The sequence below is a fragment of the Terrapene carolina genome, unplaced genomic scaffold (genome assembly GCF_002925995.2).
Source record: "Terrapene carolina triunguis isolate 2854851 unplaced genomic scaffold, T_m_triunguis-2.0 Scaffold234, whole genome shotgun sequence".
Classification (NCBI taxonomy): domain Eukaryota; kingdom Metazoa; phylum Chordata; order Testudines; family Emydidae; genus Terrapene; species Terrapene triunguis.
In genome coordinates, this window is record NW_020664585.1 from 11616059 (window position 1) to 11634788 (window position 18730).

At 39.6% G+C, this 18730-nt stretch overlaps 1 protein-coding gene across 4 annotated transcripts in view; it reads right to left on the minus strand.

The window, feature by feature from the left end:
• Positions 1-18730, minus strand: part of RIMBP2 (RIMS binding protein 2) — a 302398-nt gene that overhangs the window by 93067 nt on the left and 190601 nt on the right. For all 4 annotated transcript variants that reach the window (XM_029912642.1, XM_029912641.1, XM_026656926.1 and 1 more), the window contains 2 exons: positions 7558-7662; positions 1429-1479 (listed from right to left, as the gene is read on the minus strand). In XM_029912642.1, coding sequence (XP_029768502.1) covers positions 1429-1479; positions 7558-7659 — 153 coding nt within the window. In that variant the 5' untranslated portion in view covers positions 7660-7662. The remainder of the gene's footprint in view (positions 1-1428; positions 1480-7557; positions 7663-18730) is intronic.

Consider the following 18730-nt stretch of genomic DNA (forward strand, 5'->3'; position numbering starts at 1 on the left):
CATATACTCTTATATATGTTACCCATCCAAGTGCTACAAATAACACAATAGGAAGATAACACAAACCAGAATACCTAGTGACCAGCACTGAAATTAACTGAGAGGTAGGTATTGCTTACCACAAGGACTTATTCATAGCACCCAGAGCACTTATTCTTAGCACCTTGTAGGAGGTGTTCTACACTTCCAAACATCAGCCATTGACTCCAATGAGCTTTTAATCAGTCTCTAGCAGACTACATTACTACAACATTGCTAAAACTGTTTCCCACCCTGGGAAATTTTTCGAGATTTAAAAAGTTTTGCCCATTCTGAATCAGGACAAATCACCAAAATCTTGAACATTTTTACAAACCAACAATCAGAACATTTTTTTAGTTCGGGTCAATTTAAATGTTTTGTTTGGATTTTGACTTTTTTTGTTAGTTTTTTTTTAACAGTACAGTTAGCTTAAATTTCAAAATCAAAAATTGTTTAGAACAGAAAAAACAGAATTTTAAATTTGGACTATTTAAAAAAAAAATATCCAATTTTTTTTCAAAATGAGAAGTTTGTCAAAATCGATCCTTTCCTGCAAACAGTTTCAGTTTCAACACACTGCCATTTTCTCATGAAAAAATGTTTTGTTGAAAATTTCTCGACCAGGTCTAATTTCTGCTGCCTTTGGTTGCCACTTGCCCTGGTCCAGCATAATATTATGGGCCACCTTACAGGACACATTAACCACGCTGGGAGGTAAAAAAGGTGAACATTAATCCCCAGGAAATGCTCTGTCCCAAGATCATAATTGCTATGAGAAGTTGTTAAAGAAGCTAATATAGATTTTTTTTTTTTTGTTCCCTTTTCCTATATTCTCCCTCTTTAACAGCAGGTACAATTTAAGGGATTTATGGTGAAATGTGTAAAAAGCTTGACTTAAAATAAAAACAAAGGAACTTTTAAACAAATATTTCTGTATTTTTTTCTCCTGATAGATGAATAGAAGGAGTTTTGATGGACACCTATTGCTAATGCAATCTTACCTTTACCATTAACTGTTATGATCTATAAACTGACCTTAGATTCTTTTGCAATAGAATGATGGAAAATAAACAATAATAATACTTATATAATAGCACTTCTCATCCATAGATCTCAAAGCAGTATACAAAGAAAGGTATCATTATCTCAATTTTATGGATGCAGAAACTGGGGCACAGAGACGTGAAGTTACGGGTGGTAAGAAAACACAGGTTTCTTGGACTCCCAATTCAGTGCTCTAGCCATTGGTCCATAACAGCATCATCTAACGCATACATGAGTTACAAATGAAGAGGAATATTTACCCATGAATTACTACAGTGTGCTAGAAGCAATCATGGTCTTATATTACTATAATGAGAAAGGAACTGGTATAACAGTGACAAGAATAAACAATGGCTTCCTTACCTCTAGCAGCTGAACTGCGCCTTCATGTTCTTTCTTTGCTTCAACCTGAGCCTTTTTTACAATTAAAAAAAGGAAGAAACCAGGTTACCCAGTCATGCCATATTCATTTTGCACTAGAATAAAACATAACTACAAGTTTGCCTGAATATGATACTTTTAAATCATATTTTTATAGTCTTATATTCAGATAAAATACAATGAAATCAAATGTAATAATCAGAGCCAGCACTACATGAATATATTACCTGTTAACTCAACAAAATGCCACTGATTACTACACTGTATATGGGTTTGAACCAAAGTCCATTAAAGTCAATGGGGGCTGGACCTGGCACCTGCCCCAGCCCCAAATCAACCAAGTGTATGCTTAACTTTAAACGTAAGTAGTCCTATTGAAGTCAGGTAACAAAACAATTCATAACATGCTGCAATGCCATCAGATGTTTTGTGACAATGTTATTGAGAGTACAACATTTAGGGTTCACTTCAAATGTGCCCTGATTGGATTATGATTCAAAACTGCAAGAAAATTGAGAGCTGTCTTGTGATCTGTTGTAACCTAAAACCATTAGAAGATTATTAATGTTTTTTTTTATTTAATTTTGCTACATAGTAGATAGATATCCTTTTTGTTTTGCAAAGTGCAATTTAATAGATAAAGCCTTAAAATCCTATTGTTTGATAGTTCTCACCCTTTTCTATTCCAGGATCATACATAGACCCCCCAACATACGCCCGTCCCATCCAGATGGGATCCTTTATCCATACAGCAGTGAGAGAAGGATAAAGCTGTTGTTAACAATTCCAAATTTTGCTAACAATGTCTCTCTAGAGCATGTCTCACAAAGGTTGGTTTTAGCTTCTCCACCAGCAAATTCAGCTCTACTTCATTTTATATTGTGCCTTATTAGGGGGCAGTTTAATACAAATTTATCTTAAAACTATGTTGTGGAAATCTGCAAAGATGCAGAGGTGCTGAAAAACAACATGTGCAAGATTTGAAGTGGAAACCAGTTTTATATTAAGAGACTCTTTCCCTGCATCAAAGGAATAATTTAGGTAAAATACTGCTTGCCTCACTAATAGGAGTAGCCCCATTAAAGTCAATGGAAGTAGCAGCATGAGGAAGACAAGACAAGACCTTAATAAACAGACATCTGTGCCCACAAGTATGTCTGCATTTCAGTTATAGACAGCTACACATTGATGGCACCTGCAAAACTGCAAGTGTAAACAAGAATGTGGGATTAAGAATGATCTGAAAGGTCAAACCTAAATATCCAGGACCTGATTCTGGGAATAGTTTGCCGGAGCAAGGATGCAGCTTTGGTTCCTTTATTGTTTATCTGTTATCTCAGAGAGAAATACAGGGTTCTACTGAAGTTCCTGAAGCCAAACTAAAACTCATTTTAAAAGCCCTGGTATAGCTCATGTTCATTTCTGTGTCTCTGCAAAAATTGGACAAATCTGCAAATTTATGATGATCTGACAGGCATCAGGGATACATGGGGAAATGAAGTCAATTAACTGTTCTTAAATCAACTTTATGGTTTCACTGAAACTGTCATTTAATAAAGATTCTTTTTTAAGGTAACAGTTATGGCTGGCTGCCTGCTCTATCACTTCTGGGTAGGGTCTCATTTAAAACAGAGATTTTGGAGTAGGTGAGAATGAGGAGGGTGGCTCTGCTCAAATACTGAAAAATATTGTCACTGCTTAAATAAACTAAGACAAGGACCCTGCAGATGCTACATGAGAGGCCTCTCAAAAATTCAAGTAACAAAATATAATGGCTAATAAAAATCTCTCTATATCTATATATGACTTTAAAATGCTATTAATATGCTAACATTTCAAAATGCTCTATGAAATTAAATTTTAATTAATGAATCCAAGTTATAAAGTGTTTAATCTTAATGAATGGATCTTAATCAAATGAAAATTTTTGACGAAATCAGCTAATTAAACGACAGCTATTTTCAGCTGGCAGTACATATGGCATGCTTTTTTTTTAAACAACAAAACACTCTGATAAATGACCACTAAAATCATCCAAGTTAAGTGACAAAAATTGTTTCCAACAATAAATTTCATGCTAAAGGAGATAAATGGAATAGAATTTTGCCACAATGCAGAAGGTGGTGGGCAATTATGTACAACGACATTCAACTCAACAGTTTAAAAACTGGCAATAGTTAACATTTGCTTTAATAGGGCTGTTTGATGATTGGTAAAACAGTGTTAACTGCCGATGAAAAAATGTTTAATTTCATTGTAATAAGATATGGACATTTAACTACTACAATGGACTGGAAGCAATATTTAAGACTAATGCCTGAAGGACATGACAGCTAAAATGTGGAGGAAAGTTTCTGCTGCCAGAAATTCAAAGAGAAAATGCACATATTTATGTGCATAACACTTATTTAGTCTTGGAGCTCAAATCCAGTAATAACAGGTAAGTCCTAATTCAGCAAAGCACGTAAACACTTTGGCATCTTAGCACACATATGATGCATTGTATCTGTAAAGATCTTTTCAACTATTAGCTATTTAATCCTTCCCTGACCAATTAGCTGTTTGCATGCCTCTAGCAAGTGCTTCATAAACCACAGGTGACCCATAAGTCAGTTTGGGAACTGTTATTTAGGTTATAGTTTAGCTAAATTAAAAAATATAAACATATTAATTGTAAATGGGGCATGTAGGTTTCACGAATGGACAGCACAGAAGATTATATATAAATAAAATCTTTATGCCCATGAAAATATGGTGAAATTCCGCTAAAACATCATTTTCATGACTGGTATCCCAGTTTATATATAATTACTATCTGAATTTCACATATTTAATCAATAGATTTAAAAACTCCCCATGCATTTGGACAAGCCTAAGTTTAGTTTCTGGGTCCTTGACAAACTAGGTCGCTACAACTGTAATTTCACAGTGAAATTGTACAATTTTAGCAGACATATAGTGAAAACTCTACCCTAGGTTTATACCAAATTGAATGAACTATAAAAGAGGGATTTTGGGGGGAGGTGGGGCGTGCATTTAGGTACTGTTATGGTTATATAAACTCTTTGTGTATTTGGAAAGTTTAACCAAACTAACATTAGTCAATATAAACATGATCTTAAAAAATAATAATGCTCATTGGGGTAACTACCCAAATGCAGTAATGGGCTACATCATATGTTAAGGTTATATTGCATACTACAAAGTAAATAAATATATGTTGATTGATCTCTCTGAGTTAACATTTGAATCAACACCCTTCTTAAACCAGTAGGGGGTGCTCTGGTACAAGATGTGTGTTTTTCAGATGGCCGTGTGGCCATTAAAGATCTCAGAACATTAGTGTCCTGGCCAAATTACAATGTTATAGTTTGTCTCTAAACAATGCCTGCATTTTCATTTGTACTTCTTGTCTTCAACTGTTGTGGAGTATTCTTGGGCACTGTTAAATGAACACTGTGTTCCACATCAGAAGTGACTGTATTTCTAGTGGGTAAAATTTTATCAGTCTCTCTCTTTCCTGTGTGCTGGTGCATTTTTGAGGATTAATTAACATTTGTAAAGTGTTTTATGATCCTTAGTTGAGAGCTGCTAGAGTGTGATCCTTTGTAAGGGAGGTATGCCTGAGCCTGGGCTTTTGGTAACATAGAAAGAGATGGGGAGAAGAGGTTCAAGAGGAGAGACTGTGGAGCATGGATCGACTCCCCCAAACAACACATAAGTGTTTTTCACTGTACAGAAGTGAGAGACAGAGAGAGATGTCTAGCACAGAATTTAGTGTTTTGTCCTGCCAATCACAGATTCAGTTATCTGAGTCTGGTTAGGGAGAGCCAAAGGCTTTTAAGAAACTTCAAAGGAATCTGTAGCAGTCAGTAATTTCCTGCTAACCTCATTTTATCTCCCTTTCAGTTTTCATCATGAACTTTAATGAAGTTTGCTCCAGATTTGTGAATCCGCCAAAACCTTCTGTTAACCATTATGTCAGGCAGGCAAAATGTACCAGTGTGGCACACTGGCTATCCTAGGCCCCTACACTCCTTACTCCTGCACATACACACCATTATAAGCAATCCTCATTAGGACAACCATTTCCTATAAACATTCCAGTGTAATGCGGCAGAACCGCCACTGATGTACATCAGCACAGCTGCACTAACTTCGCTGGATCTGACCCATTGGCTACAAAGACCCGATACAACTCTCATTAACATCAATGGAGAGATTCCTATTGCTCTGCATTGGTGTTGGATCAGACCTTAAAGGCATTGTAGAGGATATCTACTGAAACTGAATGTTAATCTGTTGCACGATAACAACATCTCCTTTGGCACTGATGAATAGTCATATTTCTTCTTGTACTATAATAATAAGTCTTCTTGCTAGCATCTGATAAAATATTGATTCCTAGAGTGTCAGGAAACATATTATGACAGGTAACAGAAACCAGCACATTATCAATCATCACAAGTTTAATAAAATCTATCCAGAATACAAGCTCTTGATAAATGATCAGGAAAACTGCAAGAACAGTTAACTCCCCCTTCCATTGCATAGGCTCGTAATAAACTTTGCTGGTGAATCACTGTTTTATCTGAGTCGCTATCACCATAAAGTCTGGATTAACAATATTATGTTCTTCTTTGTGGAGATCAAAGGACTAGATAAACACTGTGTGATGGGGATAAAAGCATGCATGTACATATAAAAAGAATAATTACTCATTTTTCTATCAAAACAATACAGCAAAGGTATCAGAAAGCAGCAGGTTTTGGCTTTGTTTAATGGGGCACATTACCTTGGAACTTCATCATATTAATGCTGGGTGACATGCAAGTTCCAAATCTATCACACCACCACATTACTGCCCCATGCATGCTGGTAGTATTTTAATGTGCCTATCTAAAGCAATTAGATATATCCAACAAAAAAAAGGGGGCAAGGCAAACCTAATGAGAGCCTAACAGGCAACTGGAGAGGTTAGCCCAGGTTTTGAATGTGAGCCAGTACTGAATCTTCAGGGAGCAGATCAGTGCAGCCCTAATGTTAACCTCTGTTACTAATTAATTTAGATGCCATTTCTCACACTGTCTTTCAGTGCACGGAACAGCCTCCCAACTCTGGTCAATCTCTCTAAGTACTTATATGGCCCCCACTACCCTATATCTCAGCGCTCACAATGTATTAAGGTATTTATTTTCACAATATCCCTGTGGGGTACTAGTTCCATTTTAGAGACTGAGAATTGACGCACGGGGCATCAGATTTTGAAAGGTATTTAGATTCCTGAAGATACAGATAGTCTCCCAGTGAGACTTTCAAGAGCACCAAAATTGGTTAGGCACCTACCTCCCATTACAATCAACAGGCACAAACCTGCTTAGGCCCTTTTGAAAATCTCACTGGGTGCCTAAATATCTTTGAAAATCTGGTCCAGAGGGACGAAGTGGCTTGCCCAAAGTCCCCCAGGATATCGATGGGGGAGCAGGGAACTGACCCCAGGTCTCCTGTGTCTCAGACTAGCACCTGAACCACTTGGACCTCCTCATCCATCTGGTTTGCCAAACCAGTCCCCTCACTTTTGCATCTCTACAGAATATTCTCTTTAGTATTATAATTATTTGTATTACAGAAGAAGGTAGAAGCCTCAACCAAAATCGGTCCCAAGGTGCTAGGCTCTGTACATACGCACAGCAAGAGAATATCCCTATCGCAAATAACATAGTCTAAATAGAAAAGCCATCTCTATCCTTTCATAAATGAACATGTTAAGTTGTCAGGAATCTGTTTGATGAAAGACAATGGAAAAGACACATTAAGAACCTCAATTATATTGTGAAGGAGAGTGTATGGGTCAAATTGAAGCCAGGATGATCAATGTGCCAACTATTGACGCTTGCGATGGGGTGGTGGAGGAGGTTTGTTACAGACCACCAATTCAAAGCAGACAACAGGATACATTACTCCTTAAACACCTGTCTGTAGTATGTGAAGGGAAAACAGTATCGTTTTGGGGGACTTCAATTTGGGAGACATTTGCAGAGATCCATTTCTTTACCCATGCCCAATCACTGCAATTTGCCATTTTACTTGGTTTTCATTTTCTTCACTTACCTTCTGCAGGAGTTCAATTTCCTGCTGTTTTGCGTTGAGAACAGCCAAGGCTTGCTCATGCTCCAATTCCAGCTGTTGCCGCCGTTCAGCAGCCTCTCGCATATGCTGTTTCAGGGGAAAGAAAACCAACTCATTAGGAGATTTTAATGTACTTTTCTGAAATCAAATATGCTAACATTTTAAAGCATGATGCTGATCTCAATATAAAATCTCTTTGGTATGCAAACCAGATAGAATTTTTATTCTATCAGGCCATAGGGGCATATTTCCACTGCAGTGCATGGTTAGTTTGATATGAATCTCCATTAGTTGATAGCAATATATGGCCCATGGCACACAGTTGAGCAGTTCATATTCCATCCAGTAGAGAGCAGAATTACTGCATACCCTAGACACCTCATCAGAATATTGTAAACTGTATCATATTAAATAGTTTCATCTCAGGAAAATTTTAGCTTGACAAATTCCCTAATTGATTCTTTATTTGGAATCCTGTTCTCTCATTTGCTTCATTCATGTTCATCATAAAGAAACATTCTGACCTTGATGCTCTATCTGCCTATTATTTATAACAACAAATACACAGCAAAAATAAGATAGGTGGATTTGGATAAAATTGACTACACAGTACTGAAAAATATAGGGTTGTTTGTTTTTTTTAAAGAAAACCTTCATTTAATGACCCAAACTAATATGATGCAGGACTCTTCAGAGGAGCACAAACTGAAGACATCCTTTGTAGATACTAATCTTTTTCATTAAAGGATAACAAAGTGCAGCTTCATACTACTATACTTTCAAATCACCTTGTGCAATAAATGGAAATTAAAAAAAGATCTCTTCCTAGATTCCGATCTCTTCCCTGCTGAAGCCGATATTACAGATTGAGAGCACAAGCACAATATGGTACTTGTGGCAATGAGGGTTACTACTTGAAAACCATAGCAGGTAACTGTGCTTGAGGGCAGAAATGATACTGGGTTGCCACTGACTATAATGGGGTCAGAATTTCTCTCACTGTGTAGAAGAGAAAGGTCTTACCCAAGTGGGTCTATTGTTTGTTTTCTTCAATGAGTTATCATTCTGGGCGACGTGGTATTAATAACAAAGGGGGACAGTATAAAGAGGCTGGCTGGTACCAATATGGATGTATTTGCTAAGAAGACTGCAACATCTTCAATATTCTATCTGGTTTCACTTTGATGGTTGGGTTCTTTAATATTTACTTTTTATTGATGAGTTAGTGAAAAACCACAGCCCAAGATCTTCAGAACTACTGATTTGGGGTTTATAAATTATTGTGTGGGTGCCCAGTCTGAGACACCTTAAGAAGGCCTGGTTTTCAGAGAGTGGGTGCTCATCACTTTCTGAAAATTGGGCCCTTTTAAGGCATCTCAGCTTGGGTGACCAAAAATCAAGGCATCCAAAAATCATTAGTCATTTTAAAAAATGTTGTTTATATTGTGTAACTTTCAATCTGTTAAGCCTTCCCACAAAGCGAATATAGCCTAAAAACTGCTCGTGTGGGTTTAAATCTGCTCCACCATCCCCAGCACAGGCAACTGACTATCCTGTTCATTTAAGAGTTCCACAGGGCCCATCAGAACACAACAGCACACTGGGAAGAAGTTAGCAACTTTTTGTTGTGCTCTGCAGCACTAGTTCTCCTACTGGTACTTTCCTGCTGACATTTGCGAGGAAATAAAGGAATGATTCAAAGTGGAGCACAGCTCTAGTAAATACGAACAAGAGGATTTAATATACTTTGTTACCTAGAGTGCATGACTTGGAACAAGAATGCAGCCTCCCCTATGCCTTTAAAAAAAAAAAAAAAAAGACTCTGGCATTAGCCATTTGAATGAATTCAAGCAAAGTTAAGTGGTTATTTCAAAATTCCGAGTTGACAGGAATACACCTTCATTTGTGGGCTAAGAATCGAGAACAAAAGGAACTAAGGGACCAGGGCTAGAAGTGGTGGACCAGCATTTAAATAGAAACTGATTAGAACCATTCCTTGTGCGAGTAATAAGCAGCTGCTGAACAGCTTCTCTTGACAACAGTGACAAGCATTAATTAGAAACCCTGTTAGTGGTTAAAAAGCCCACATTCTGTGAAAATAAAGTCCTTCCTATTCCTGTAGTTTGGACACGGGCAGGTTGTTTACATGGTCTATTCAGACGCCACTGTTGGTGGAATTAGGTGAAGGAGGTGGAAGGTGTATTTGCAAATCATGGATTCACACACATAAATTGGGTTCTCAGGTGGCACTGTGCTTTTCTAACCTTCTGCAATGGTGTTTGAAACCTACTTTCAAGCAAATGGCTGCTGCTGAACTCTAGGGTCTACAAATATTTCACTCTGAGAAAACTGTACAGCACACTTACGTTAATTTTACTTTGGAGACACTATTTTATTTAAACAGCCAACAAGAGAGGAGAGTCCAGTAATATCTTGCTAATAGTAGACACACAATGCCCAGAATAATATCACTGGAAGAGAAATGTTAGCATTCCGGCTGTATCCCTTTAGAGAAATGATATTATTGAACCATCAGTCACACAGGCCCATGCACAGGCACGATACAGAAAGCCAATGCATCTTCTCTGCCTTCAAGACAAGTCGGATTTCATCCCCCAATTTTGCACTTCAGTGGAGCCTATTCTGAACTCTACTTAGGGTTTTGTGCAGTTTCTGTTGAGGATTTAGCCTCTTGACTGCAGAGTTTATAACCAGGGCTGCAGGCTTTAGATCCTCATGTGTTTTACAAAGTTACCCCAATGTGTTCATAGGAAATATCTACTTTTCTCAGCATTTGGCTATGGCCAAAGGTTGTGGGACTGATTTTCCTCTCATGTACACTGGGTAACTCCAGTGACTTAGTAAAGTTACTCCTGATTGACATTAGAATCAGACCATGTGTCTTGTACGCAGGTGCTTTCAGCAGCTCTCATATAGAAGTCTACAGGATGCAGGCACTGATGGCGCTTCCTTAAATGTCTTACATTAAGGGCAACCCTGGGGCAGAATGTACACAGTACAATACAATTCTCACTAGGATAATCTGCAACGACAAACATTCTTACAAAAAATCCAATAACCTCATTCCATGCCTCAAAGATTTAATAGCAGATTTGCTGTAGCTCAGTCTGATGTTACTAAGACTTAACAATTTTTACAAAACCTAATACAGCACATTTACTATGAAGAAACTATAAATAATAAATAATATTAAACTAGATCTGTAAAAATAAATGGACAAGTACATATGGCAATGCAGGGGCCCTATTCATTGAGCTTTTTTCTTTTCTTTTGTCAGTTTGCTTAATCTCAATATTTGGTAATCAGCAATTCATAGCGTCATCAATTTCAGGGAACATCACGTCATCTAGTCTGACCTCAGTGCATCTCAGAGTCATTTTAGTGCAAGTCTACAACGGTGTATTATAATAGCTGAAATGTTGCTTTACAATCTAACCATGTTGGGACAGCAAAAGCAGGTGAAGGAGGCGATAGCATTAAGTTTTCAGACAAAACAAAGGCATATCAGTTCTCTTTCTTTAGTGTAAACAAAACCCTTTCTCTCCAAAGTTTCATCCTGAAGAGACAAGGATCTGCCACAACGAAGGTTTGGGCACTTTTAATTCCCACTCTAGGGCTTTAAAGGCAGGTGAAAGAGAAAGGTTTTATGCAGGCTTTTGCAACTAACTGGTGACTTCAGGATGGAATTCTGTGTCTATCACAGTGGCAGAGGTGGTTGCATTCCACATGTCCCTGCTATGGTTGGTCTTAGCTAGTGCTAGCATGCTAGAACGTCACTAAACATGAAAATTCACACACACATCCATTTTCCCCTCCTCTTAAAAAGGATTATTCAGTTCCCAAGCATGGAGTCATTCAGATGTCATGAAGAAAATATAGATTTAGAAGAGCACACAGAAAACACGGGGAAGACCACACATTTAAAAACACTAGGGCAGGTCACTTCTTCCTGCAGAAAAAATGTGGGAAGGAACCTTAAGGTGGAGTGGAGGGGGTGCCGGGTCTTGTAGAGTTTCCCCCAGATCAGAGGCAGGATTCCCACTATGAAGCAGATTCTAGTGGATTTGCAGAAGCCTCTGTTGCATTTTAGTCCTATGCAGCTGTACTCCAGCCTTTGGAAGCCCCCTTAAAGGATGCAACGGGGCTCTGCTCAGAAGCCCTGCCTGTGGCAGCTTTTGTGAGCACACCATCCCTCACAACAAGCCTGCCACAGGGGAAGAGGTTTTGCAGAGGAAGCTGTCATTATGTACAACTGCAAGAAAACTGGTAGAAAACCTTACCCTGGGAGCAGAATTATTTTTAAAGCCCTGATATTTATAACTGGCTGTTGACATTAACACTGACTCAACTGACTTTCAAATATCAGAGCCTTGTTTCCTAAAGATAAGTAGGATGTGACACTGAATGTGGTGCAAATTTAATTCACACCAGAACATAATGATCAAAGGGCTTGTCATCTGCTCTTGCAGACACTGCTGTCACGGCAGAGTGAAGGGGAAAAGATGGCCTAGTGCACATCAGGAAAAAAACTATTTTCTGTGAGAGGCTACCTATATTTAACTTTTCAGAGAGTTAGCTAATTCGGCACATTCTGGTACTTACTCCTCAGCTGAGTTAATACATCCTGACATGACAGAAGGAATAACTAAATTTCTTTCTTAACATGAAAACCAGACTTAATATTCTTCAAACCTTTCCAGAGATGGGAAACCAGCTGGTCATTTTTAAGCTAAGTTTTTCCAGGGTAAAATGAGAATTAAATAATACCCAGTTAATTCCATCCATTTCCTGACATACATTAGGCCAAATAGCATGCAAAAGGTTATTGTTATTTGCACTGTAGTAGTGTCTAGAATCCCCTGTGCTAAGCTCTGTATAAGCAGACCCAAAAGATGGTCCCTTCCCCAAACAACTTACAACCAAAGTATAAGACAAGAGACAACAGGTAGATGGAGAGCACGAAGAAACAAGGAGATAATATTGATCAGCATGATAGGCAGTGGTCTCAGCACACTACCTGCCTGGCCACTGTAAGTTTTTTGTAGGTATCCCAGCACAGGCGGATTTTAAGAAGGGATTTGAAGGTGAGCAATGAGCTAGGTTTGTGCATGTTTACAAAGAGCTTCAGAGGTTGACCACAGATCGGTGAAACTGGGGTTGAAATTCATATCCAAACCAACTTTCTTGTGCTACATTCCTGATTCTATTGTTAAAAATGGTGCTGCACAGGTACCATGAAACCTTAGAAATATTACCCTATTTGATAATGTGGTTTGGACATAACTACATCATTTATCATATATAATACTCACACTGCCTATGTTAATGTCCCTCCGAATACAGAAATAAGACAGTTAAGTACAGTCAGAAAAAACATATATATTGGAAACTGTAAAGCTGTCCCAACTATTGTCAGTGGTTAAATATGTGATTAAAACAAGCACCTGTAATTCTTTTAAACTAAGAGGAGTTTTTATCATTCAATCTGCCCACATCTCTTTAAAAATACCACATATTTGCAGAGCTGTCTGGATAGCAAAGCCTCTGGAGCAGTAAACTGCCTGCTTCTCAATACCAGTCCCCAAACTATGCCTCTACCTCCCCAGAGAGCTCTGGAAACTTTTATCGGGGATTTTCTTTCAATACCTAGCGCATGAGTTGAAAAAGATTAATTAAACCAGAAAACTGCAGCTCAGGGTGTTTTGTTCCCAGCCAACACTACAGAGAATTGATATGCAATATTGTGAATGCTTGAGGTGAGGGAAGAGGAACCCTAATGAGGGAAGAGTTCTGGGAGAAAAGGCGAGTGATCTAACCCTTTGGTTCCATGACACAATGTTTTCTAATGCATCTCCCCAATCGCTGGCCAACAGAGAGTAACTGCAACTGTGAGGGGGAAATGGCAGGACTACTATACAGGCAGGCTTGGAAAAATTAGATTTTTATCAGTAAATATCCGTAAATGTAGATTTCGCCGTACAAACACAGATGAAAAGGTATCTCCATCGATAATCATCAAAATTTACAAATAGTCAAAGTAAGGAAAATGCTGCTTGAGAACTTATTGAGAATTTGATTTAAAGATATTTACTTTGAATACTTTGACATGTGATGTTGACAATGTGTGTTTTAACTGTTATAAAGTTTAATGTTTTGAATCTCAACATTTACTGCCATTAATTATTGTCAGACCCCACCCCATTCTCTTATCCCCCCCCAATTTCCTGCAACTGTGAAAGTTTAAATGAATAAATATAGAAAAATTCTTAAAATAAACAGATATTATTCATCAAAATTATTTACATTTTTTTTTGCCATTATATATACGCCAAGTAATTTGTTGCAGATGGGTTAGAAATAGATCAGAGCAAAACAAGTCCACCTGCACTCAGCTTCCACTGTACCAGGCCTGCATCATCATATCATCACTGACTCTTACCGTCCCATCTCCCCATGACCAGTCACTTTACTCTCACCCAAACCTGCCCTTTCCTCATTATCCTCAGGGCTAAAGCCCTTGTTGATGCATTGAAGATTCGGCCTCCTTAGCCATCCTCATTTTTGCCTCTGACTCTTGCAAGCCAAAAATGTCACTGCTGAGGTCATATTCCTCTCCCACCACCAGTGCCGGCTCCAGCTTTTTTGCTGCCCCCCGCGGCGGGGGGGAGAAAAAAAAAAAAAAAGAGCCCAACTGAGCTGCCGCCGAAGTGCCGCCGCCGCCGCTCCGGACCTGCCGCCCCAACAACGGACGCACTGCCGCCCCTTTCCATTGACTGCCCCAGGCACCTGCTTCCTTCGCTGGTGCCTGGAGCCGGCCCTCCCCACCACTGAGACAACATCACCACCCTTGGAAGTCCCTCGGGCCTTTTCTAAACTGCAAAGGGAACACAGAACTCACTATGGAATGGCTTCCAACGTAAGTGTGCTCTGTGTACATTTTGCTAAACTAAACTAGTCTGGTAAGAGATATTCCCCAGAATGCAACTGGGCAGAGAGACTGAGTAAACAAGTTTGGGGAGACTGAAAATTACCTGGGCCACAGTAGCACCACAGCTCTGATTCTGAGCATTACTTCACTGATTGTGACCTCAGCTTGCAATGCTAACTAGGGATAGGTTCCCTTAAAGGTACTAGTGTGAGCCTTTGCTTTCTCTTGTGAAAATCCCCAACCTCCCTCCTGCCTTCATGTGCTACTCAGAGCTGCTCGTTTGCTGCAAACTACGGTCTATGTGCTGAACTCCACCGCAGGGTGTAGAAAGGGGCCAACTTCGGAAATCTGTTGACTATAGTGCAGAGGGCAGGGATGCTGTGAAATAAGTCCCTTCCATGTCTGGCCAGGCCAGGCCAGGATTTAGGGAGAACATGTGTCATGACACTAGAAAACACAGTCTCTCACCAGTCTGGAAGTTAGAAAGCCAGGGAGAACTATAGGGTCTTTTACCAGCAGCGAGGTAGTACCATAAATGTGTAATGTGCTGGATGCTCGACTAGGTGCAGTACCACTTGATACAGCTGCGGGACTTCTAGTGCGTATGGAGCCGCCCTAGCCTGAGTCCCTACAAGCTGCAGTGCAACTGGCCTCTTAAAGTCCCCTGGCCTCCCCAGCACCTGGACTGCAGGCAGCAGAGGGATGAGGCACAGAGCAGGGAATAGAGGATTTTGTGGGGCTAGCCACCAGAGGCACAGTAAAAGGCTACCTGCACATGCTCCTGCCGCCCCAGCCCAGGAATCCCTGCAGCAATTGAGCTACAAGTAGTCGAGGGTTGTGGCACAGAGCCGGGAATATAAGCTTCTGCAGGACTAGACATTTTTTCTCATAGAAACATATTTGTGAAGGAAAAATCTGACTTAGAGGAACATCCCAAACACTGCCTTTTCTCTGGCTTTTGAGGCTTAAGAGGATCCAAAGTCCCCATAGTATGTAGTAAAACCACAGTCAGTGGCTTATGGGACACAAAGCTACTTTAGGATCTTTAAACAACTGAAAAAACTAATTATCGTCAACAAGCTAAATGTCATCTTTATTCAATTACTTCCTCTTTCTCCTTACACAAAAAAGCATTGTTTGCTAATGCATTACAAAGCAATCTTTCAATGAAATGTTTGTGTACTGAGACAATGTAGCTACATGATAGAAGGGATGGGAATAGTTCCCAATGACGAAAATATTGAAAAACACTTGTCTTATAAAACAAGGAGCAAACACTGTACCTGCTTCACTCAGACCCATATGCATAAACTGAACATTGGGTTCAGAAGCATTCCCTAGAAACGGGGAATCATGTGAACCTCGCGAAATGAAACGTGCAAAAGACCACCAGTAACAGACAAACTCCTGTCTTAAAAGATCACCTCAAAGTATCCCCCAGTGTACTGAGTACCGTGATACTCGGGACTGTTCCTTTAAGGGCTGAGCTTCCAAAGCAGTGAGTCTGAGCAGAACACTGCGAAGCTCTTGTTGTTATGCGGAGCCAGTTGGAACTAGCACAGAATAAGGCAAGCGCCTTAACCACTGAGTGATCACTGAACACCACTGGGCTCTATTTGAAGACCCATCTCTTGAAGTGGCCAGTTTCGGTAGCTATTTAAAATAGGCTACAAAAACAGCAGTTCCTAGCCTCCCTTTTAGCTAGTGCACTAAACTTGCTGAGTCATCCATTCCCACCTACCTCCCCGCATAGTTTTGATGCCAGTCAGCACTTCCACAATCTTTGCTCAAAAAAAGAAAAACAAGAAAAAAAAAGAGGCTTAGGGCTTAAAGCCAAGAGTCTAAAATGTTCTCTTAATCCACTCGGGTTTGATCCCACCAGGTCATGATTGAGGTGAGCTGGGAAGGAGCAAAAGTACTCTCTTTAACAATAGCCCAGAAGAAAAAAAGACAAGAGATTTGCTTTTGGTGAAGACTCAACAACCCTTTATCTCATTCCTTAGAAAACGAGCCCCAGGAAATCTCAAAAAAGAGCAACGAAGCAGACTATAAAAAGTGACATCAAGATTTAAGGTCAGGTACATGAGGCCAGTTCATCATCCCACCAGCCACCAGCTTGCAGAGGTTTGGCTCTGATAAAGACAAGGCATTGCTAAAAAAAAAAATCCATAAAATAGAGCATCCCGAATAAGAGCCATTTATAAACTGAAACCTTGGGCGGTTTTTGTCCAGAAGCTAAGGAGCCGCTCTGAGCCATCATCTGTTTTTAATAACTTTATATTGGCTTAACATCTTTACCGAGAAGTCTAGTAAAATATATGACACATTTTGATGACCTCTCATGACTTTACTGGAGCCATATATGAAGAAAATAGGGCACTGGAAAATAGAGAAATAAATACTGCAGACTTGAAGGGAGACTTTAAAGTAACTGATTGACTTGGTGGATGAAAACTGCTTCAAAGAGGGAGTAACAGTGGCTTATCCACTGAGGTATGGCAGGAATAGTCATGCCAAAATAAGTTAATAGCTGATTATCCTGTTACTATGCCAGAAACTTCAGAGGAAGAAATAAAATGCCAGACACTTCACAATAAGATGTGACTTGTGTAACACTACAGTTGGAGAGAAATATCCTCCTCACTCCAACTAATAAGCAGCTTATAACCTGTATATCGAGCCTTTAAATTTTGTTCTAATTAATATAACTCTGGATGCTCTTCTTATCCACGTATATATTTAACCCTGCTTTAATATCAGTAAATTATTTGTCTCTACAAGAGCTTGCAATAGTGAGTATCACCAGTGAACGGTATGTTGCATTAAAAAGTATTTCTTGGAATTCCCAAATCAATATCTTCAACCACCCAACTATTCAGTTCACCCACTTTCCCCACAGGCCGGTAACAAACGACGGGCTTTGCATCATGCAGGTGCTGAAGTCTAAGAGACCAAGCACCGGGAATCAATTTCCAAAGTCAAGGCGCTCTCCTGCTAAACACCCATCCACTGAAACTAGGAGAGATCCACCTTGAGCACCAATGCTGATTGCAACTGCGGCAGTAAAGAGCCAGCTAAGCATACAAAGGTCCAGTGTGTAGCACATTTCCTTCAGCGTTTATTGCGTAAGAGGCAAGCTGTAGCATGTTCCACGAGCTGGAGCAGCTCTGTGGCCTTTGCTTTCATCCTTAGGTAGAGTACATGGTCAAATTTTCTTTGGACAGACCCTGTGAATCCTTTATATTGTTTTCCCATCTCCATATCAACATCTCTGCCTGGGTAACAAAAAGAGCGCAGCTTTATAACTGTACTCAGGGAAGACCGAATATGACCCTCTAGTTTCTTTCTTGGAAGCCACAGATTAAATGTGTGTTCATGACCATTCAAAAGACAGAAGAAAAGAGAGTGGGGGGAGACAGAAATGTGTATCTGACAGGGAAATAAGCATTCACAAGTGGGGCTGTGGCTCAGGTAGTGAAAGAGGGCTACGTGGGAGAAGTCACAGAGGAGAAATTTTAGAGAAACAGTTTTGTTGGTTATAACATCTTTAGTAAATGAAGCATTACAAATTACTTTTACTTTTAAATGTCAGCCCGCAGTATGCCAGACTTCTTCCTTAACAAGAGGCTTTGGGGAATTCAGCTGTGAGAAAGTGTTTCATTTATGGAGGAATACATGAGATTGGAGAAGCCATAAACTGGAGGGAAATTGTGTGGTTTACTTAATTTAGTCCCTAGTTTTTCACCTTTGGATTAAACCTGAGAAGAATAAATGCTGCGTTACTTTGATTAGATAATTGCAATAAGTCCAAAATAGATTATTTTAGCCATAACATCTGACAGGGGGAACACAGCTGGTAGTTACAGGTTTGTCTGAGAGTAAGAGTTCAAGGCATAGCTGAGTCCCTAGCAGATCTAAATGCATCAATGCTCTTGGCTCAGGGACTCATGGAAATCTATTTTAAAAGCTTGCCCTCAGAACCCTTTACAGACAAAATGGGAATTTAGGGAGCTCAGCACTTCATAGGATTGGCCCCTAAAATGGCCCTGTTGAAAGATGTTATATTGACAACACACTGAAGATATCTATTGACAGACAAGCTGGGGAACAGCAGAACAAGTTTCCTCACACTGCCAACGCATCTCAGCTTTGACCTGGAGCGTCCATCTTTAGAAATAAGAAAGAGTCACTCTCTTTAGCTCATTC